Source organism: Bison bison, unplaced genomic scaffold (assembly GCF_000754665.1).
Source record: "Bison bison bison isolate TAMUID 2011002044 unplaced genomic scaffold, Bison_UMD1.0 scf7180017864291, whole genome shotgun sequence".
Classification (NCBI taxonomy): domain Eukaryota; kingdom Metazoa; phylum Chordata; class Mammalia; order Artiodactyla; family Bovidae; genus Bison; species Bison bison.
In genome coordinates this window covers 1962914-1983267 of record NW_011494863.1, presented here as the reverse complement: position 1 = coordinate 1983267, position 20354 = coordinate 1962914, and the positions used below count along the sequence as shown (strand labels likewise).

At 41.0% G+C, this 20354-nt stretch overlaps 1 protein-coding gene across 3 annotated transcripts in view; it reads right to left on the bottom strand.

Annotated features, from left to right (window-relative positions):
- Positions 1-20354, bottom strand: part of LOC104996221 (protocadherin alpha-C2) — a 96010-nt gene that overhangs the window by 28426 nt on the left and 47230 nt on the right. For all 3 annotated transcript variants that reach the window (XM_010850378.1, XM_010850377.1, XM_010850379.1), the window contains exons 2-3: positions 9538-9596; positions 6207-6295 (exon numbers count right to left, since the gene is read on the bottom strand). In XM_010850378.1, coding sequence (XP_010848680.1) covers positions 6207-6295; positions 9538-9596 — 148 coding nt within the window. The remainder of the gene's footprint in view (positions 1-6206; positions 6296-9537; positions 9597-20354) is intronic.

Below are 20354 nucleotides of genomic sequence, written 5' to 3'. Positions count from 1 at the left end.
CAAAGGCTTTGGCATAGTCAATAAAGCAGAAATAGATGTTTTTCTGGAACTCTCTTGCTTTTTTCATGATCCAGCGGATGTTGGCAATTTGATCTCTGGTTCCTCTGCCTTTTCTTTTTCCAGTTTTTCATTTACATGACATTAAAAATAGAAGGTACCAAGTGTGGTGCCAAGTGCTCTTTAAGAAGGAGCTGAAGAAAGTCCCAGACAGATGGAGCTAGCAAAGACAAACTTCCTGGCTTCTCCTGGGTAGAGGATTCTAATTCCCCTTCTCACAACACCGTGCTCCAGCCCTCCAGGCCAGGTCAGAACACACAAGATAAGCTACACAGAGAACTCCAGCAGACCTGATGAGCTCTACGCCACCAAGAGGGTAAAAGTGTATCTTATACAAGGACATATTTTTCTGGCTGCTAGAGACCCTAAGGCAATCTGGCACTCCTGGGCTGTGAGATGCAAGGTGAGAGTGGAGGATACTGATGGGAGGGAGCTGCCCCACCCATATAGATCGTTGATTTCATTTTTTTTTCTCCCTGATAAAGATATGCACACATCTCCCAGGACTATCGTTGCCATGACAACAGCAGAAGTTGAGGGTGAGCAGGTTAGTGGAACAGCATGCTTTTTAAATTCTCGGACAAGGCCTGAGGCTGCAGTCGCTCATGAAGTGGAAAAATTCATGTTGGCAGTGCTCCTAAATGGATTCCCCCAAATTTAAGGATCATGACTTCTTTCTGGGGAAGAATCAAAGATGAAGTCTCTGTGGAGACCTTCTGCGGGGAGTTGATTTTGTCAGGGAGGTGGGAATCCCTAAGACAAATAAGAGCATGAATCTCCCTATGAAACTAGGGCACGTTAACTGTCCATTTTCCACAGAGTAAAGAGATGCAGCAAACCAGGGCAAAAACAATCCCCTAAGGGCACAAAATGGTGCTTTTTAAAGTCTGCTCTATAATAAAGCCTTCCCACAGAGACTACTCAGAACAACTCAGACCTAAATTCTGACGTTGAAAGGTAGACTCATACCTTGAAAAATCCTAAAAATAACCATCGTTTACTAAACATTGCTCTCCAGGCTCTGCAGATGTGTGTACTGTCTCATTTAATTCTTGCATCAACCCTATAAGGTAGACACTGTTATCTCCATTTCAAAAAGAAAGAAACTGGGACTCAGAAATAATGGTCCTAGGAACATACAACCTCTGAGTGGAAGAGCGAGATTTCAAATAGGGTTACTCTGACCCAGAGCCTGAGCTCTTAGTTATTGGCTCTTTGATATGCGGAAGGCTTCCTGTTTCTAGTAAGAATCATAAACAGACGCATGAACAGAGGCCTTCATTGCATGGTTTCTGAGCCTCCAAAGGTATGAGACAACCTCAGGAATATGCCCTCAACTCTCGACCAGTCCTCAACCTTGGAGGGTTCATCAGGGTCACTTAGAGGGCCCCTTAGAACACAGATGGCTGGGCCTCCGCCCAAGATTTTTGGATTTGATGGGTGTTGTCAGTGTGGCTCTGGGAACCATCCTTGCAGAAGCCCTGTGCAGTCACTCTAAACTAAGCTTGTCTAAAGAAGCCTCAGGGCCTGAGTTGCCTCACCTACCTAATTAACCTTTCACTGTTCAGCCCCAGGTCCCCTGGGGGTATTGCTTGAAAAGCTATAATGTTATCTTTGGCAGTGCTGTGCCTTTTGGAATTCCCTGAGCTCTTTTTGAAAACAGTGAATATCTCCCACTCCAAAAATAATGTACTGTTGTTGCCTTGAGTAAATCCTGAGATCCCATGAAATGTGGAAAGAGGAGCCCGGAAGAACCAGTGTGAGGGCAAAGCAGCCAGGGACCATGAAGCCAGACTGGCTCTCTGGAAGGTACAGACAAGTCTTTTCATAATCTCTTGGGATTCCCTCTAGGAACTGTCACAAGAGGGCACTCATTAAAACCTCTTCAGAGATTGCACACTAAGAACGTTTAAAGGGTTGTAAGCGTGAATGGCTGGCCCTTTAATGCCCCTCCCCCCAACACACTCCTCCATCTGAAGAGGAATTGTGAGCTGTGCACTCCCCACCTCGGCTCCTTTTCTTTCCCTCCTCAGTCTCACTGAGCTGCTAAGGAAATAAGAAGCCTGTGTTCCAGATCTGCTCACACAGAGGTGAGGCTGGAGAAAGGGGCCAGGAATTGGGATTACCGAATTTAATGCCTGCCTTGTTTATCCTGCGGGAAACATCACCTGGTGATGTCCCCTCTGACCCTTTTAGAGCGTGGCATTTTAGCCTCAGCTTCTGGGGACTGTGACAATAAATGAACAGTTTCATGACAAGGCCAAAGGATTCATCAGTGGAGGAAAAACAACTACAAAGAACACATGCAAAGGAGGACTGGGTCACAGCAGGCCTCTCTCTATTCCCACGGCTGTTGCCGGGGTTGGTGTGAGAAGGTGCTATTTCCAGAGAAGCTCTCAGACGCAAGTGTGCGGGGACTCGGGCACCAGGAGGAAGCCTTTTGGAAGCAACTACACCATCATCATGAAGCACTAAAGGCAGCAGAATCTGTGAAAGGCAAGCTCTACCTAGAAATGAAAACAACCAAGCGTTTTGGAGCATGTCGATGAATTCTCCAGGAGGGTGGCTGGGGTGGGGAGGCGAGGTGTAACGGGACTGCACAGATACCAGGATGACCCAGACTACTTCAGAGGCTCTGTATCTGGGCTCAGAAGTGAGAACTACTGAATGCTGCCCACCATGCTACCATCTAAGGCCACAACAAAGACTGCAGGAAACAAAAGTAGGCCAGAAAAAAAAGGAGTGAAAAGATTAGACATTTATTAATACTATATGTCAAGTGCTATATTCAGCTCTGTCTTCTTCAGTTATCATGGCAAAATTGATGTTATTGTTATACCCAATTTACAGATGGGGTAACAAAGAAAACATGAATTTAACCAATTTATTTATGCTCACCCAGCAAGTAAGTTTGGAATTGGAATTCAATTCAGATCTGACTTTAAACCATAATCTTAAATCTTTATCCCATGTTCCCTCCAAACAGTGCAGAACTATTTTGAGTCCTAAGACTCTAAAATACCCAAAGAACAGAGCAGAGCACAGAGGAGCATCTCTCTAATGTCCCATCACTGGTGCAGAGGTGTGCTGAAAAGTACGGGGAGGCCACCCATGGAAGACAGAAGCTCTGTCCAGCTCAGCCCATGAAAACTGACTCATGCGTCAGCAGCCAGGGATCGCCCCAAAGAGAAGGGATTATCCAAGAGGGGTCAGGACAGCAGGGAAGGGGAGCCATGGTGGCTCCTTCTCTATCTTCTGTCAAGAAGATGGGTTCCTTCCTCCTACACTGCTGGTGGGAATGTAAATTGGTGCAATAAGGCAGTTCCTCAAAAAACTTAAAATAGAGTTGCCATATGATCCAGCGATCCCACTCCTCGGCATACATCCAGATAAAACTATAATTCAAAAAGATACTAGCACCCTTGTGTTCACAGCAGCATGTTTACAATAGTCAAGACATGGAAGCAACCTAAATGTCCATCAACAGATGAATGGGTCAAGATGTGGTGTATATATATACAACAGAGTACTGCTGCTGCTAAGTCACTTCAGTCGTGTCCGACTCTGTGCGACCCCATAGACAGCAGCCCACCAGGCTTCCCCGTCCTACTCAGCCATAAAAACGAATGAAAGAATGCCATTTGCAGCAGCATGGCTGGACCTAGAGATTATCATACTAAGTGAAGGAAGTCAGAAAGAGAAAGACAAATACCATATGATCTCACGTATATGTGAAATCTAAAACATGACACAAATGAACTTACCTACAAAACAGAAACACATTCACACACAAAAAGAACAGACCTGTGGCTGCCAAGGGGGAACAGGCCTAGGGGAGGAATGGATTGGGGGTGTGGGGTTAGCAGATGCATACTATTATATAGAGAATGGATAAACAACAAGGTCCTACGGTATAGCACAGGGAACTATATTCAATATCCCGTGATAAACCAGAATGGAAAAGAATATAAAAAAGAACGTATGTATAACTGAATCACTTTGCTGTACAGCAGAAACAACCTTGTAAATCAACTATACTTCAATAATTTTTTTTAAAAGATGGGTTCTTAACATTGTTTTGAATTTGAAGGACAATCCTGGGCCAGATGCAGATAAAATAATCTATGAACAGTTCCTATTTCCCACTTGCCTAGGAATATACAGCAACTAGCACCATCAATGAAAGGGAGAATGTATTCAAAGTTAGTTCTGGACTCACCAGCCTGACCTGCAAAGTCTCTATGAGAACAAGAAAAACCCTGAAATGGAGGCAGGATGGTAGGGGTGATTTCATGGCACTGCTTTGATTGAGCAGTTCTCAACTCTCAAATGCCTCCCATCCTGCAATGCTTGGCAGTCTAAAACCACTTCCTCCTCCACCATGTTATGCCATCACTGGCACTGGGGGTGCAAATTTGTCAATGAACTATTTTATGTTCTCCCCCTTGCCATCTGGAATATTAGCTCTCTAATGAATTGCTTTAACTTAGGCATTTGTTTTTTTGACAAATGTGACTTTTAGTTGAATTATACAACATTCATAAATAGCAAATGCTGGCTTATTAGAATCAACGAAAACTCTTAAGAGCTGCCAGCAAAAATGGGCCCTTAACTGCACATGTTACTTGCACAGCCTAATCATTTGAAAGGCACCAGATTATTTTTGGAAAGAACTTTTTACACATACACTTATATAATCTGTTATATATGTGAATATATATATATATAAAATAAAAATTCTTGTGAAGTTTTTCTAGTGGGATGTGCTGGAGAAATAGAATACAATAATATATTAAATAACTACATCAAATTTCTCATTGTATAAGTGCTGCTGCTGCTGTGGCTTTAAGTCGTGTCTGACTCTGTGTGACCCCATAGACAGGAACCCACCAGGCTCTTCCGTCCCTGGGATTCTCTAGCAAGAACACTGGAGTGGGTTGCCATTTCCTTCTCCAATGCATGAAAGTGAAAAGTGAAAGGGAAGTTGCTTAGTCGTTTCTGACTCTTAGCGACCCCATGGACTGCAGCCTACCAGACTCCTCCATCCATGGAATTTTCCAGGCAAGAGTACTGGAGTGGGGTGCCATGGCCTTCTCCGAGGTTTGAATCCTACCTTACCATAAACTATGTGAACTTGGGTATGTTTCTTAACCTCTCTGTGTCTCTAGTTCCTGTTATGTACACCAGAGATAATAAATCCCATGCAAGACTGTCTCAGGGAGTAAATGAGATCATGCACTGGCACAGTGTCTGGATACAGTGTGTCTCAAAAATTAGTAACTATTATCACCACAATGATGTTCTATTTATAGAGGATTATGCTAGACAACATTTATAATCTCTGTATTTGTTCCTTTCTGAAAATTGCCACCAGGATGTGTCTCCAAAGCCATATTTACATTATATGACACTGCTTTAGTGACTGGGCAAGATAAGGAAAATAAGGAAACGTGAATTTGGGAAAATTTTTAATGCTCACCCAGCCACTGGGTTCTTGATGTCACCTGGCAGATTCTCTTTCCTGAAAGTTTGGATTAGGAATTGGTTCCCACTGGTCCTCTGCACTAAGAAACTGCAAGACTGGTCACATTTGGCAATGTGCATGTCAAGGCAATAAAAGGCAGTCTACTGAAAGATGCAGATGTCAGGAAAGAAGGAGGCCTGACTGTGCCTTGAAGTCAGACAGAGTGGTGCCTTGGTTCTGACAAGTTTTCCACTTCCACGAGAAACTCCATTTCATCAGTCTATCTACTAATCAATCTATCAGTCTCCGTTTTGTTTACTACTTGGAGTGGATTTCCAACATCTTTAACCAAAAGATCTTTGCTAACAATGTCATCTCTGTGCATGAGGCCACCAGATCTTGTCTGTGTAGCTCAGATAGACTAAGTATTTGACATGTACCTGGTTATTGCGGAAAAGAAGTTTATGCACACACATGCCCTTATGTTACCTGTTTCCAACCACTGAGGTACATTAAGAAGAAAATCAAAATACTTGTGTATAATCATGTACTTAAGGAAGTCACACATGTAAGGAAAAGAAGAAAGAATTAAAAGAGAGCCACTGATACTCCTGGTCTTACAAAAACAGGTCATCTGATGACTTTCCAGAACTCAAACAAGAAGGGAGAGACCCTGGGTCTTTACCTGGTGTCGCACTGGATACTGTTGGCCACTGCTGATCGGGTCCCCCTGGACCAGCCCGTAGAATGCCAGCCTCCTCCAGGTGCACAGAGCTGAGTAAACACATAGACCCAAATAAAAGTTAGACCACAAATGTCTTTCCAGCTCTCCTTCCACCCTCAGAAAGTGCTTACATCTCTGGAGGCAGGACTGCAGCTAACAATTTCTACTTGTGCTTAAACTGAAGCAATTACTATTGAGTAGTCACCTTGCATAAAATGCAAAAGCATTGCTGACTTACTGCCTGCTACACCATGCAGGAGATAAATGTGTTTTATCTTTATACCAATTTTGGTTTTCATTAATGCCGTGTGGTGTTCATTAAATCTAACAGGAAGCCCATGATAGGGCTAAAAAATGCCATTTTATCATCTTAATGCTGAAGCAGATGAAGAGAGCTTATTTTCAAAAGCCCCAAGTTTCTTTTGCTGGTTCTCTGATTTTTGGGTTTTCTGTAGGGCAGAGGAAAGCACAAACATTATTTGCTGGTAACTACAGTATTATTCCATGGCTTCCCTGATGGCTCAGAGGTTAAAGCGTCTGCCCGCAATGCGGGAAACCTGAGTTCGATCCCTGGGTCGGGAAAATCCCCTGGCGAAGGAAATGGCAACCCATTCCAGTATTCTTGCCTGGAGAATCCCATGGAGGGAGGAGCCTGGTAGGCTACAGTCCACGGGGTTGCAAAGAGTCGGACACGACTGAGCTACTTCACTTTCACTTTCACAGTATTATTCCATACTTAAGGCTACAGCCACCGTAGCCTTAAGTATGGAATAATACTGTAGTAACCAGCAAAAAAAGGAAAGCACAGTATTATTCCAGTTTTGCCCAATTATTCCCTAACTGTATTTTCTGTTTCATCACTCTTTATTTTTCCTCAAAGAAAACCCACCCTACATATCCTGGGACTAGAGAAAGTTTATCATCACCACTCATGGAGCCCAATTCAGAAGAGATTAACTCCACATGAAATGCTGCAAAGGAGTGAGACATGAACTGGGAGATCCTTAGAGGTAAGCAGAGATAGCATGTAAACTGTTCATGGGCAGAGAGAACATCATATCCATTTATGTATGTGTGATGTAAGCACATATGAAACTCTCAAATATCTTTTGGATGAAGAAAGGAATGAATAGAACCCTAAGAATAAATATCACCCAAGAAAACCCCCAGCAAAATAAGAGAACTCTCTGAAACTAGACATTAATTCACCTTGGAAATTAAGTTACTGAAGTAAAACTTGAGGACGACTGCCTGAAGGGGCCGTGTGACTCAGCAGAGCAGGCAAACCTGAAATATTACAGAGAAGGTCTCTAAACTCAACATTCTTTTCCTTTTTTTTTTTTTTTGGCCACATCATGTGGCCTGTGGGATCTTAGTTCCCTGACCAGGGATCCACGCGCCCTTGGCGGTGAAAGATCGGAGTCCTAACCATGGGACCACCAGGGAATTCCCAATATCTTCTTACCCTTTGACTTCAAACAACATATCTAGTGGAAATTCACTCCATAAGCTCTGCTCTATTGCTGTTCTTGCCTTCATCTATATCCTAGAATCTTCCCTTTTTTCCAAATATTAATATCCTTCAGGTACTGCTGATGGTGTTGCTGGAGCCTACCAACAAATTACATGGGTTCAATTAGATTCTCTCTGAAGATATAACTACCCTGGGAACCAGCTCAGCTCAAGCAGAATTTTCAAAGGACAGGTATACAGTATCTGAGGCTAGAAAGGTCAGGAAGCCAAGCATATGCATGAAAAAGATGAGTATTACTTAAGTTCACAACTTAACATATGCTCCATGTACTACACTGTGAGGAATAAATAACTTTTAGTTTTAATTTTTATTTCCTCTCTTATCCTACTTGAATTTTATGACATCTTAGTTGAAACCTGAATAGAAGCACATATGGCTTTTTTTCATTTGAAAATGGAATAAGGAAGTGATATGTTTTAGCATTTTATTTTAATATAGTTTTAAAGGTGAATCTTATAGCTTTGGTACTTTTCAAATAAAGTACTAATTCAACTGGGAGATAAAGAGTTGGTAACATAAACCATATTTTTTCCTATCATATAGTCTACCACAATAGCTCAGATGCAGGAAAAAGCATAAGATAGCTTCTAACAAGTAGAAAGAATATTTCTGAAACCTAGTATGCTGGCATCTGCCCGAGTGTTTCTGGCCTAAAATTATGACCAGATTCTAGTGCAGTGTCTCACCAAGCCAACTACTGATCTTCAGTCTTCAACTGATCACTTCTTGTTCAGAAAGAGCACCTAATATAAGGATTTCTGCTCAATGTGAAATGGTTGGGAATATACTGACTTATTTGAATTTAATACATTTTTCATGGGTTAAAACCAATTTCTCATTAACTCAACACATACTTTGTAAACTCTCTCTTTAGAAATTGATCAAGGTTTGGTTAAAGATCTACTCAAAAGTTGCCCAGATAACTCTGGAGTTTATTTCCTCTTTAAAACTAAATTATTCTGGTGGTAGTGAACATTAGTTGCTTGGCGCTCTCCATTTGGTTTCCCGAAGACACTCACAAATAATGAATCTTTTATTTGGCCCTGTAGCATGAATACTAGATCAGGTCTGGGAATAAGTGTAGCTAATCAATTACTGTCAAAGAGACAAAGTAGAGAAGGCAAAATTATATTTAATCTGAGTCTTAGAGTAATGCTATTACTCTAGGTTAATTTAAAAGTAAGCTTGATTTGGTCTCCAGATATTCAATAAAGGCCCTTCACGTGGCTCATCCTCTGAGGAGTCCATGCCACTGAGGGCAGGCAATAAGACAGCAACAAGATGGAAAAGATAAGGAGACGCTAATAGGGGTGAACATGGACAAGAATAACAATTATGTGGCTAATAGGATATAACAGTCAATGTGTGATGGAAAACCAAGGTGGACAACATGAGCATATATTATACGATATACTCAAGTCCCAAAGCATCAGTATTAGTTATCATTTTATGGCAGGGTCAGAAAGTATAGATAGAAAAAGGATAAAAGATGTTGAAACTACTTCCTTATAGAAATTTTCATGAGAGAAAGTACACAGCCGCCTGTCTGTGACTTTACAGGGCACTCTTATTTGGCAGCACTAGATAAGCATTTGGCAATGACCACTTCCAGATACGGAGACAAAAATAAGTTCATTCCCCTGGCAAAGCATTTAGGCATCTCAGTTTTGACAGCTGCTTCCGGCCTATGAAGACAAGAGTTTATCTGAGTCACACAGTTACAGTAACTTCTGACAGAAGGAGGAGGGAAAGACATACCTGTGCATTCCTGCTCTCAGGGAGGCAGAGTAACGCCAGTCAGGGTTGGGCTGTCGTGGCTGCAAAATCACAAAGGGAGTTTCTGTTAATATGGCAAAACAATGATCTCCTAGTGATGATGTTCATCGGTAAGTTGGTTCTTAAACATCTCCATGCATCTATTGAAAATATTGAAGTTGCCATTTCATATGCAACTCTAAGATAATATCCACACATACAGCACTTCAAAAGAAAATTAAACTAGCTCATCAGGGTCCATGCACAGATTAAATATCATGGAAAACAGAATTTAATGATGCTTTGAGGACCAGCTTTGGCTTTGCCTTGCTCCAAACAGGTCTATGTATTAACATGTATTATGTTAATGTATTAACAAATACACACTACTGTGTCTATATAAAATAGATAAACAACAAGGACTCACTATACACCACAGGAAACTCTATTTAATATCTTGTAAAACCTAAAATGGAAAATAATCTGAAAGAGAATACATATGTATAACTGAATCACAGTACACCTGAAACTAATACAATATTGTAAATAAACTATACTTCCATTAAAAAACAAAACACATGTTCTATGTTCCTAAGGCAGCACTTATGGAAGGACAGTTTGTTCTGAAACAGGAAAAGCTTTCGTTGCTTTTACCCTCAAATGCCCCATTAAGGCAACATCCCCAGTTTGGTATTCTAGTTTATAACAGGGCACTACACAAGTTCTGCTGGTCTGGCTGGACTGCAGAGCACTGCAATCTGCTGCTGGCTTTGCAGACTGCAGCATGTTTGACCCTGGACGGATGTGCCCAGTCATAATGCCAACAACTGATAACAGCCTCTTCTGCTGATCAAAGAGGAATACAAGGGAGAGGAAAACAAACCGTGGCAGGGTTTGACCTTGTTGTGCTGCATAATCCTTTTCATAAAATTGTACTTGTTTCCTGCTCCTCTGAGTGCTCTGCCTTCTTATTCAATTACTGTTCGCTAAGCTCTGCTTAACAGGGAGCAGCTGAGACCTAAGAAGAACATGACTCACTCTGCACCACCTATGTGTTGCCCTGTGTCTGCTGCTGCTGCTAAGTCACTTCAGTCATGTCCAACCCTGTGTGACGGCTCTGGGCTCCCATAGACGGCAGCCCACCAGGCTCCCTTGTCCCTGGGATTCTTCATTTCCTTCTCCAATGCATGAAAGTGAAGAGTGAAAGTGAAGTCACTCAGTCATGTCCGACTCTTAGCGACCCCATGGACTGCAGCCTACCAGGCTCCTCTGTCCATGGGGTTTTCCAGGCAAGAGTACTGGAGTGGGGTGTCATTGCCTGCAAACTGTCAATTCAGAGTAAAGGGGACACAGAGGAAAATGTGGGTATCAGAAGACTGTTCTGGGAGTTATGTGCTGAGTAGGAGCTACTCAGGAGTCACTGGGGACAAAATCAATCACCACCACTATTCTGGTAACAACTAGCAAAATTTGTATTAAATAAAACCTGTGACAGATGTTCCTCTTGATGTGTTTTCATGAACAGAGATTAAAGTACTCCTGTGAATCTATAAAAATGGTACTGATGAACCTATCTGCAGGGCAGGAATAGAGATGCAGATTTAGAGAAAGGACTTATGGACACAGCAGGGGAAGAAGAAGGTGGGACAAACTGAGAGAGTAGCACTGACATATATGCACTACCATGTGTAAACCAGATGGCTAGTGCGGAGCTGCCGTACAGCACAGGGGACCCAGCCTGGTGCTCCGCGATGACCCAGAGGGGTGGCATGCGAGAGGGAGGGCAGCTAAAGAGGGAGGAGATGCACATATACATATACATATAATTATGGCTAATTCACGGTTTACAGTAGAAACCAACACAACATTGTAAAGCAATTATCCTTCAATTAAATTTTTTTAAAGTATTTGGAAAAGAATAATAAAGAAGTCCTGTCACTGAATACTGAAGTCTATTTGAGTGGAAAGATGAAGAGATAGAGGTTGTATTTTGTATTTTCCTCTGGACTATAATCATCATGTTTGGTAGACACAAGGCCACAGTAATGTCAATAAACTATTTCAAAATGTCAGTAAGTCTTGATCCTGTCATTCTTATAGTTCATTCAAGGGATACACAGTATCTCATAAACATATTTCTCCACAACATCCAGCGAAGAAGTGATCAGAATCTCAACTTCCAGGCAGACTTTGGGATGGTTAGATGATATTCTGAGATTTAGCCAAGTCAAGGCCCGGACAAAGCTACAACTCTAGGATATTTTTGCCTCAAAAGTTCCCATACACTAACTGCCCTCTCTGGTCCCTTCCATTCTGTTGGCAAGATACGAACATACAAGCTGCTTCACCCTTGGTTCTTGAGTTCACAAACTGCTATTGATGTTCCTCATAAAGTAGCATAAAACTATCTACAGATGAAATGAAGGGTGCACATTTTCTATCAGTGGTAGTAGAGGGAGCAACAGAGAAAATAATTGCAACCATTTGGTAAACCTGAAAAATGATCAAAATACTTTTTATTAATCATGTCATCACCAGATTTCCCCTGACAATTGGTAGCACTGGTGTCAGCTTGTCAGCTATGAGACCCTTCCTTCAAGAAAGACTCTGACATCTGTTGAGTAAATGCTGCCAATTTTTCTATGACCGGGTAACATCCATGATGAAAACTGCTGATCTTGGGAACAAAATCACCAACTTCATTTTGCTGAAAGGCACAGTTCTAGCAAGATTGACCAGGAAACTCAGTCCATTACATAATCTCACTTCCTCAGCAACGTGTAATTTGTCATGCTGCTATTTTCTATACTAATTCTTTGGTGACACAATGCTTCTGAGATTTATTTGCCAGAATCATAGTTATGACACATCTTACAGCAATGAGATCAGGCAAGGAAAAGGTAAGGAAGAAAGTGCTTAATATGTTTTATGTATCCACACAATACTAGGCAATGGGATAAGCACTTTATACATATTACTGCATTTATCCTAACACCTTTGTTAGACCATAATCTCTATGAAAGGGATTATATCTTTGTTTATAAAACATACAGATAGTCTCAAATATTCATAATAATAGTTATATCCTCAGAAGCTAGCAAGGTTCAGGTATTGGATAGGCTTTTAAAATCCTTTCAAATAAATTAACTACCAAGCAATGGCAACATTATCATACTTAAATTACAAAAATTAGAAACCTGGAATTTCAGAGAGATTAAATTGCCTGCCTCATAAGTAGGTCTGGCTGATAGTCATGTTTAGGTATCCCTAATGTGAAAGTCATTATACATTATATTATACAGTGGAAGTGACAAATAGATATCAAGATTTAGATCTGATCGAATGCCTGAAGAACTATGGATGGAGGTTTGTGACGTTGTACAGGAGGCAGTGATCAAGACCATCCCCAAGAAAAAGAAATGCGAAAAGGCAAAATGGTTGTCTGAGGAGGCCTTACAAGTAGCTGTGAAAAGAAGAGAAGCAAAAGGCAAAGGAGAAAAGGAAAGATATACCCATATGAATGCAGACTTCCCTATTCGCAAGGAGAGATAAGAAAGCCTTCCTCAGTGATCAGTGCAAAGACACAGAGGAAAACAATAGAATGGGAAAGACTAGAGATCTCTTCAAGAAAATTAGAGATACCTAGGGAACATTTCATGCAAAGATGGGCACAATAAAGGACAGAAATGGTATGGACCTAACAGAAGCAGAAGATATTAAGAAGAAGTGGCAAGAATATACAGAAGAACTATACAAAAAAGATCTCCACGACCCAGATGATCACAATGGTGTGATCACTCACCTAGAGCCAGACACTCGGGAAAGTGAAGTCAAGTGGGCCTTAGGAAGCATTGCTACGAACAAAGCTAGTGGAGGTGATGGAATTCCAGTTGAGCTATTTCAAATCCTAAAAGATGATGCTGTGAAAGTGCTGCACCCAATATGCCAGCAAATTTGGAAAACTCAGCAGTGGCCACAGGACTGGAAAAGGTCAGTTTTCATTCCAATCCCAAAAGAAAGGCAATGCCAAAGAATTTTCAAACTACCACATAATTGTACTCATCTCACGCACTAGCAAAGTATTGCTCAAAATTCTCCAGGCCAGGCTTCAACAGTACATGAACCATGAACTTCCAGATGTTCAAGCTGGATTTAGCAAAGGCAGAGGTACCAGAGATAAGATTGCCAACATCCACTGGATCATTGAAAAAGCAAGAGAGTTCCAGAAAAACATCTACTACTGCTTTATTGACTATGCCAAAACCTTTGACTGTGTGGATCACAATAAACTGTGGAAAATTCTGAAAGAGATGGGAATACCAGACCACCTTACCTGCCTCCTGAGAAATCTGTATGCAGATCAAGAAGCAACAGTTAGAACTGGGCATGGAACAAGAGACTGGTTCCAAATTGGGAAAGGAATACATCAAGGCTGTATAGTGTCACCCTGCTTATTTAACTTCTATGCAGAGTACATCATGAGAAATGCTGGACTGGATGAAGCACAAGCTGGAATCAAGATTGCTGGGGAAAATATCAACAACCTCAGATATGCAGATGACACCACCCTTATGGCAGAAAGTGAAGAAGAACTAAAGAGCCTCTTGATGAAAATGAAAGAGGAGAGTGAAAAAGTTGGCTTAAAATTCAACATTCAGGAAACTAAGATCATGGCATCCAGTCCCATCACTTTATGGCAAATAGATGGGGAAACAGTGGTAGACTTTCTTTTTTTGGGCTCCAAATCACTGCAGATGGTGACTGCAGCCATGAAATTAAAAGATGCTTGCTCCTTGGGAGGAAAGTTATGACCAACCTAGACAGCATATTAAAAAGCAAAGACATTACTTTGCCAACAAAGGTCCATCTATTCAAAGCTATGGTTTTTCCAGTAGTCACGTATGGATGTGAGAGTTGGACTATAAAGAAAGCTGAGCACCGAAGAATTGATGCTTTTGAACTGTGGTGTTGAAGAAGACTCTTGAGAGTCCCTTGGACTGCAAGGAGATCCAACCAGTCCATCCTAAAGGAAATCAGTTCTGAATATTCACTGGAAGGACTGATGCTAAAGCTGAAACTCCAATACTTTGGCCACCTGATGCCAAGAACTAACTCATTTGAAAAGACCCTGATGCTGGGAAAGATTGAAGGCAGGAGAAAAAGGAGACAACAGAGGATGAGATGGTTGGATGGCATCACCAACTTGATGGACATGAGTTTGAGCAAGATCCAGGAGTTGGTGATGGACAGGGAAGCCTGGCATGCTGCAGTCCATGGCGTTGCAAAGAGTCAGACATGACTGAGCGACTGAACTGAACTGACTGTGAAAGTCTGTGTTTTAAATAAATTTGCATGGAATGACAGATATACTTTTTTCTCTTTTTTACTACTGACTGCCCCCAAAATTGATTAATTTTAAAATGATATGAAATTAAAGGTAAAAAAATGTACATGGTTTCATCTGAACTTGGTTAAACTTGGAAAAATTGAAGCTGATAGGTTGACTACTGATATACCTGATACAATGAGACATATGTTTAGTTCTCTAATACTTGGATGGTACATCCCTGGGCTTTGCTTAAGTTCTATAGGTAAAAAGCCCCAGTATGTTGTTTCAAAGAGTAGTCCTTCAGTAGAATAAGTCACAAAATTCCAGAAGTGGAAAAGCTGAATTAAGTAGTTCATGCAGGTGATGTAGTATTGAAGAACAAGAATCCATTTAAATTTCTATCAAGATTATAGCTGAGATTTTATTTGCCCTGTAGTGGTATTATTTATTATTTATACTATGTAATATTTGAGCTACAAAAGGGTGAATCACCTTTTCCAGGACAGATACTCTATGCCATTCATAAAATCATAGGACTACTCAGTGAAGTAAATGCTATCTTCTTATCATGGAAATCCATGAAGCTATCAATAAATGGTTGTCTGAGAAACAAAACTACATGTAGCATCTTCTTTTCCTTCCTAGTAGGAATCTATTAAAGATGTATCCACTGCAAATTTTTCAGTGATATTTTATGAACACTAATATAAATTATGATAGGCAAAACCCAAAAATGGCCTCCAGGATCCCTACACCCTGAGTGAATGCCCTGTATAATCTCTAAGACTGAATATGATGGCCCTTACTCCATGATTAAGTCATACTATATGGCACAGTTGGCTTTGAAAAAAGGGAGATAATATAGGTGGTGATGATCTAATCATTCCAGTCTTTAAATCTGGGTGTAGAGATCAGAGAGAGAAATCAGAGACATCTGAAGCATGAGAGGGAGTCCACAAGAGAAAATATTTTCCACTGTTAAAATATTCTCCAGCTCTGAAGATGGAGGGGGCCATGGGGCCCCCTGTAAGAAAAGAGGTCTGTGGGGTCCCCTTCTTTCCCTGTAAGAAAACAGGGAGCTCAGTCCTCAAGGAACTGCATTCTACCCAACAACTTGAATGAACTTGGAAGCAGATTCTTCCTTGGAGTGTCCAAGAGAGAACTCAGCCTGGCAGACATGTTCCTTTCAGCCTTGTGAAAACCTGGGCAGAGAAGCCAGCCACAATGGGCAGGTAATAATTGAGTATTAGTTTTAACCACTAATCTGTGGTGACTTGTTACAAAGCAATAGGAAATGAATACATAAAACTGTTGGTCATCAAGGCAAAAAGGAATCTAACATTTAAAATAATCACAAATAAAATAATCACGTTAGTCTTCTCATAAATCAAAATGCAAAGATGATAAGTATGAGATTTCTAGGTGAACTGTGATCACACTCAGTGGCTCAGTCATGTCTGACTCTGTGTGACCCCATGGACTGTAGCCTGCCAGGCTTCTCTGTCTATGGGATTCTCCAGGCAAGAATACTGGAGTGGGTTGCCATTCCCTCCTCCAGGGGATCTTCCTGGTCCAGGGATTGAACCCTCCACTAGTGCCTCCTGAGAAGCCCCTCTAGGTGAATAGTTACTTCTAAAAACAGTCATTTATAACCTTAATCCACAGAGCAGGAAAATAAAGTACACATAACTTTGTACAACAGAAAATGCTAGGTCTGCTTCACTCTGGATGCACAGCCTGTGAGCACAGTTACTTTTTCACTCACAGTTTCACTTCCCTGGAGCCCAGAGTTTTGACCCTGCAAGGCCAGAAAGGAACCAGTGTTGCTCATGTGCCAAGGAACTAATATTCTTCTTCAATTTTTGTGATTTTGGAGATTTCTTCACATTTGTCAAATTGAAATCCTCGAAAGAAAAAAGGTTGCATAATTTTTAGGCTAGCATATTTAAAACACTTCAGAGGAATTCTCTTGACCTTTGACTTTTGAAATCATGCTTTTAGATTAAAATACTCAAAATATTATCATACAAATAAGCCAAATTTATATTCATACTATAATATGCACAGGAACATGGAGCCAGGTGAAATTTACAAAAGTTACATTCGAAGACATCTGTAAATCCCCACAGTTCAGCTAAACCTCTGGCTTGCTGGTGGTAATTTTTCCTCAAACATTTGCAAACTGACATCATCCTGACCTCTCACTGAGAGCAAAACTTGGTGGCCAACCAAGGCAAGTATCCAGAATCGACTCTGCTATTCTGTCAAACAGACAGCATGCCAATAGACAATTTATAATATGCCAGGCTGTGTCCCTGCAGAGTGTTCTGAGTTAGACCAGATGCCCGTGTGCAGGCTCATTCCTGGGTCAGTACAAAGGGTAGGCCAATGACATTCAAGCTACAGTAAACAGATTTCTTCAACAATCAGAATATGTGCAAGATAAAGAGACTGAGAGGAGCTCAGCCATAATTCCATCTGGCTCAGCTGATCTGTAGAAAAGGGGAGGGAGGGGGTAATGAGAATACATTATTGTATTCTTAGACCAAAGAAACCTTTTCTCACAACAGCCCTATAAGCAAAACAGAAGTGGCAAACAAAAGAGCCCCACCCATTCAAAAGTGACCATATGAGGATGAGACATTGAAATGGAAGCTCAGACACAATTTCTTTGCCTATTTTGACCACTGTGCGGTTTTTAATGAATTCACTACAATGGCACTTTACACAAAGTGTACATTCTGATCCAGGGCAGAGTCAGTCACCAGCTAGAAGAGTCAGTCCTGTGGGAAATAAATTAGGTGCCACTGAAAGGAGGGTTACTTTCCAGGTTACTACATCTGGAATTAGAGTGAATATGTACATACAGCAGCAAAAATAACTGAAGACTTGGCAACTCCAAATTGCTTTAAAATAAGTGAAAGTGAATGTAAATATACCTTGTTTCTGCTACTCTCTTGTGATTTCTCCATCTTGGGCCAACCAGTCCCAGTGAGGCCCAGCTGGACAATTCTGACCAGAGCGCTCAAAGTGACTCATCAGCAGTCACAAGTGCAAGGACCACAAGCGCACAGAATCCACATAAGCTTTGGTTTCTTTTCTTGGTGATTCTGAAGAGGGTGCCAACTACATTCAATACTAGGTTTTCAGATCTCTCCAAAGAAAAATTCTGCCCCATTGTTAAACAGTTACTCCAAAAACCTCACTGCACAAGTGGCTCATGAAATAAACTCACTGGGGGATAAAATCTACTGAAAGATTAGTCTGGTGTTAAATACTGATATTTAATAAGCAACAAGAGAAACTAGAGAAAGTATGAAGATAAAAGATCTGTCGAACAGGTTTTATCAATGGTAAAACAAATAAAAATATGCTAGTTTGGTAGTAACATTTTTTACTCACTGATCCTCCCATTGGTGACCTACTTTTATGCAAAGAATTCCTCTTTTTCCAGAGCAGTTAAGTGACACTACTAGGTGAATCAGCAGTAGCCTAAATGCCTGAGTATCCCATATCAACAGGAATATAAACAATGAGACTTCTATCTACAACATTTCAAACAGCACAGTCTTTAGAGTTAGACAGATATGACTTAAAATACCACTAGTAGAGTGACTGTGTATGTTACTTAACCTCTGTTTCCTCATATGCTAGATGTTGATAAGTATTTGTTTAATATATGACTTACAGGTAATGAAACCATACATATATTGCAGTACAGAATATTTTTATATATAGCTGGGTGGTCAGTGAGCACAAATTCCTGATTCATCTTTTCCAGTCCCCAACTAATTTTAGGCACATGGAATTAATTGCACCCCAGGACTCTCCTGCCATCTGAAAGGACTGGGTAAAGACAGAAAGCCTAACGTAAGAATTTAACAGGTTGATCTAGCAGTGATGACTTTCAGCGTTGAGTGGTTTCTGTCCCCATTTTGCCATGCTATGACAACATGACTCACTCTCCCTGTGTAACCACAAGTATTCCAGGAGCTGCAGATAGGCAGTGAATTTCCAGAAGTGTCTGGCAAAAATTTGCCATTATTAAAATCAAGCACTCTCCTGGCAAAATCCCACAGGAGTAAGCACTTTTCTGACATAATTTTCTCCCTAGATTAAAGATTTGTGAACCAAAGCACATATTAACACACAGGTCAGTGTGAGACAGAAATAGTTCACATATCAAATTGTCCCATGCTTTGAGTCAGGAGAGGGAGGGTAACAGTTCACTCCCCTCGCTTCTGGCTCACAGCTGGTAGCAAAGCTCGCCTGCCCTGCTCTCTGTAGAGAGGCCCACGACGACTTCTCAGTAATTTGTTCAGCAAATGTCTACAGCATCCTTATTTAAAATTAAGCCCTTCTGCTGCTGCTGCTAAGTCGCTTCAGTCGTGTCCAACTCTGTGTGACCCCATAGACAGCAACCCACCAGGCTCCCCTGCTGCTGCTGCTAAGTCGCTTCAGTCGTGTCCGACTCTGCTACATGCTGCCAAAAGCTATGATCTAAAGAATTCTAGAAACTCCTTGATTCCCCACCCCCTGTTCTTAATCTGCAATCTGCCTCTGGTGACTGCTCAGCATTGACTAACACCAGGCTCTTCAGATAAATCTACCTTCAATGTACATGGAAATTCTCTCAATCCATCTCTGTTCTACTCTGTGCTTATATATTAATTTCCTGAAGATGAGCATGAATTTAGAATGTGAAACTATGGATAAAAAGACAACAATATGTCAATGAAAACACATCACAAAAATATAGGAGGGATAAATACTATTAATTCATTTTGCAGTACCTCTGAAAGTCCTAGCTACAAAGTAGTTGTTTGGGAAGAAACAATTTATCACTATTTATGAGATAAAATTTTGACTTCTGAAATCCTATTTAAAGTATCACAGAAAATTCATGTGGAGACAAACATACTACACAAAACACATGCAGTATCCAACATATACATCCTTCATATAATGAGCAAACTAGCCTTAGGCCTACTTAAAACTTAAAACTAGTGTATCTACTAACACCTGTCCTTTGTGTACAATAAGTCCCACTTTCCAAGGCTTTTGTAGCTACATTCAGTAAATGAATGTGTGCTTTGGAATATACTGAAGTATTATTTAAAGTATTATCATTTAAGTGAAAGACAGGAGGGCCTTGAAGAGGCTGCTTCACATCTCATCAAAACCTTAGAAACTGTTAAGAGGGAACAGACCACACTTACTCTAAACGCAGGGAAATCCTCTTACAATGAGTTCACACAATGCCAAGAAAGGTGACTAAGGGCAGTATTCTTCCCCCCTTTCTTTCTCCCCAACCCCAGCTTGTCCTAGGCTTCACCATACCCTCACATCCCTAGTCCACTCATTCTAACATCTCCATGGCCCAACCAGACAAATTGGTTCCCAGCCTTACCATCATTCATCTCGTCTGACAGCCCCTACAGAAGAGTTACCACAGCAAACAGCCAAAACAAACTTTCACTTGGGCGGGGGG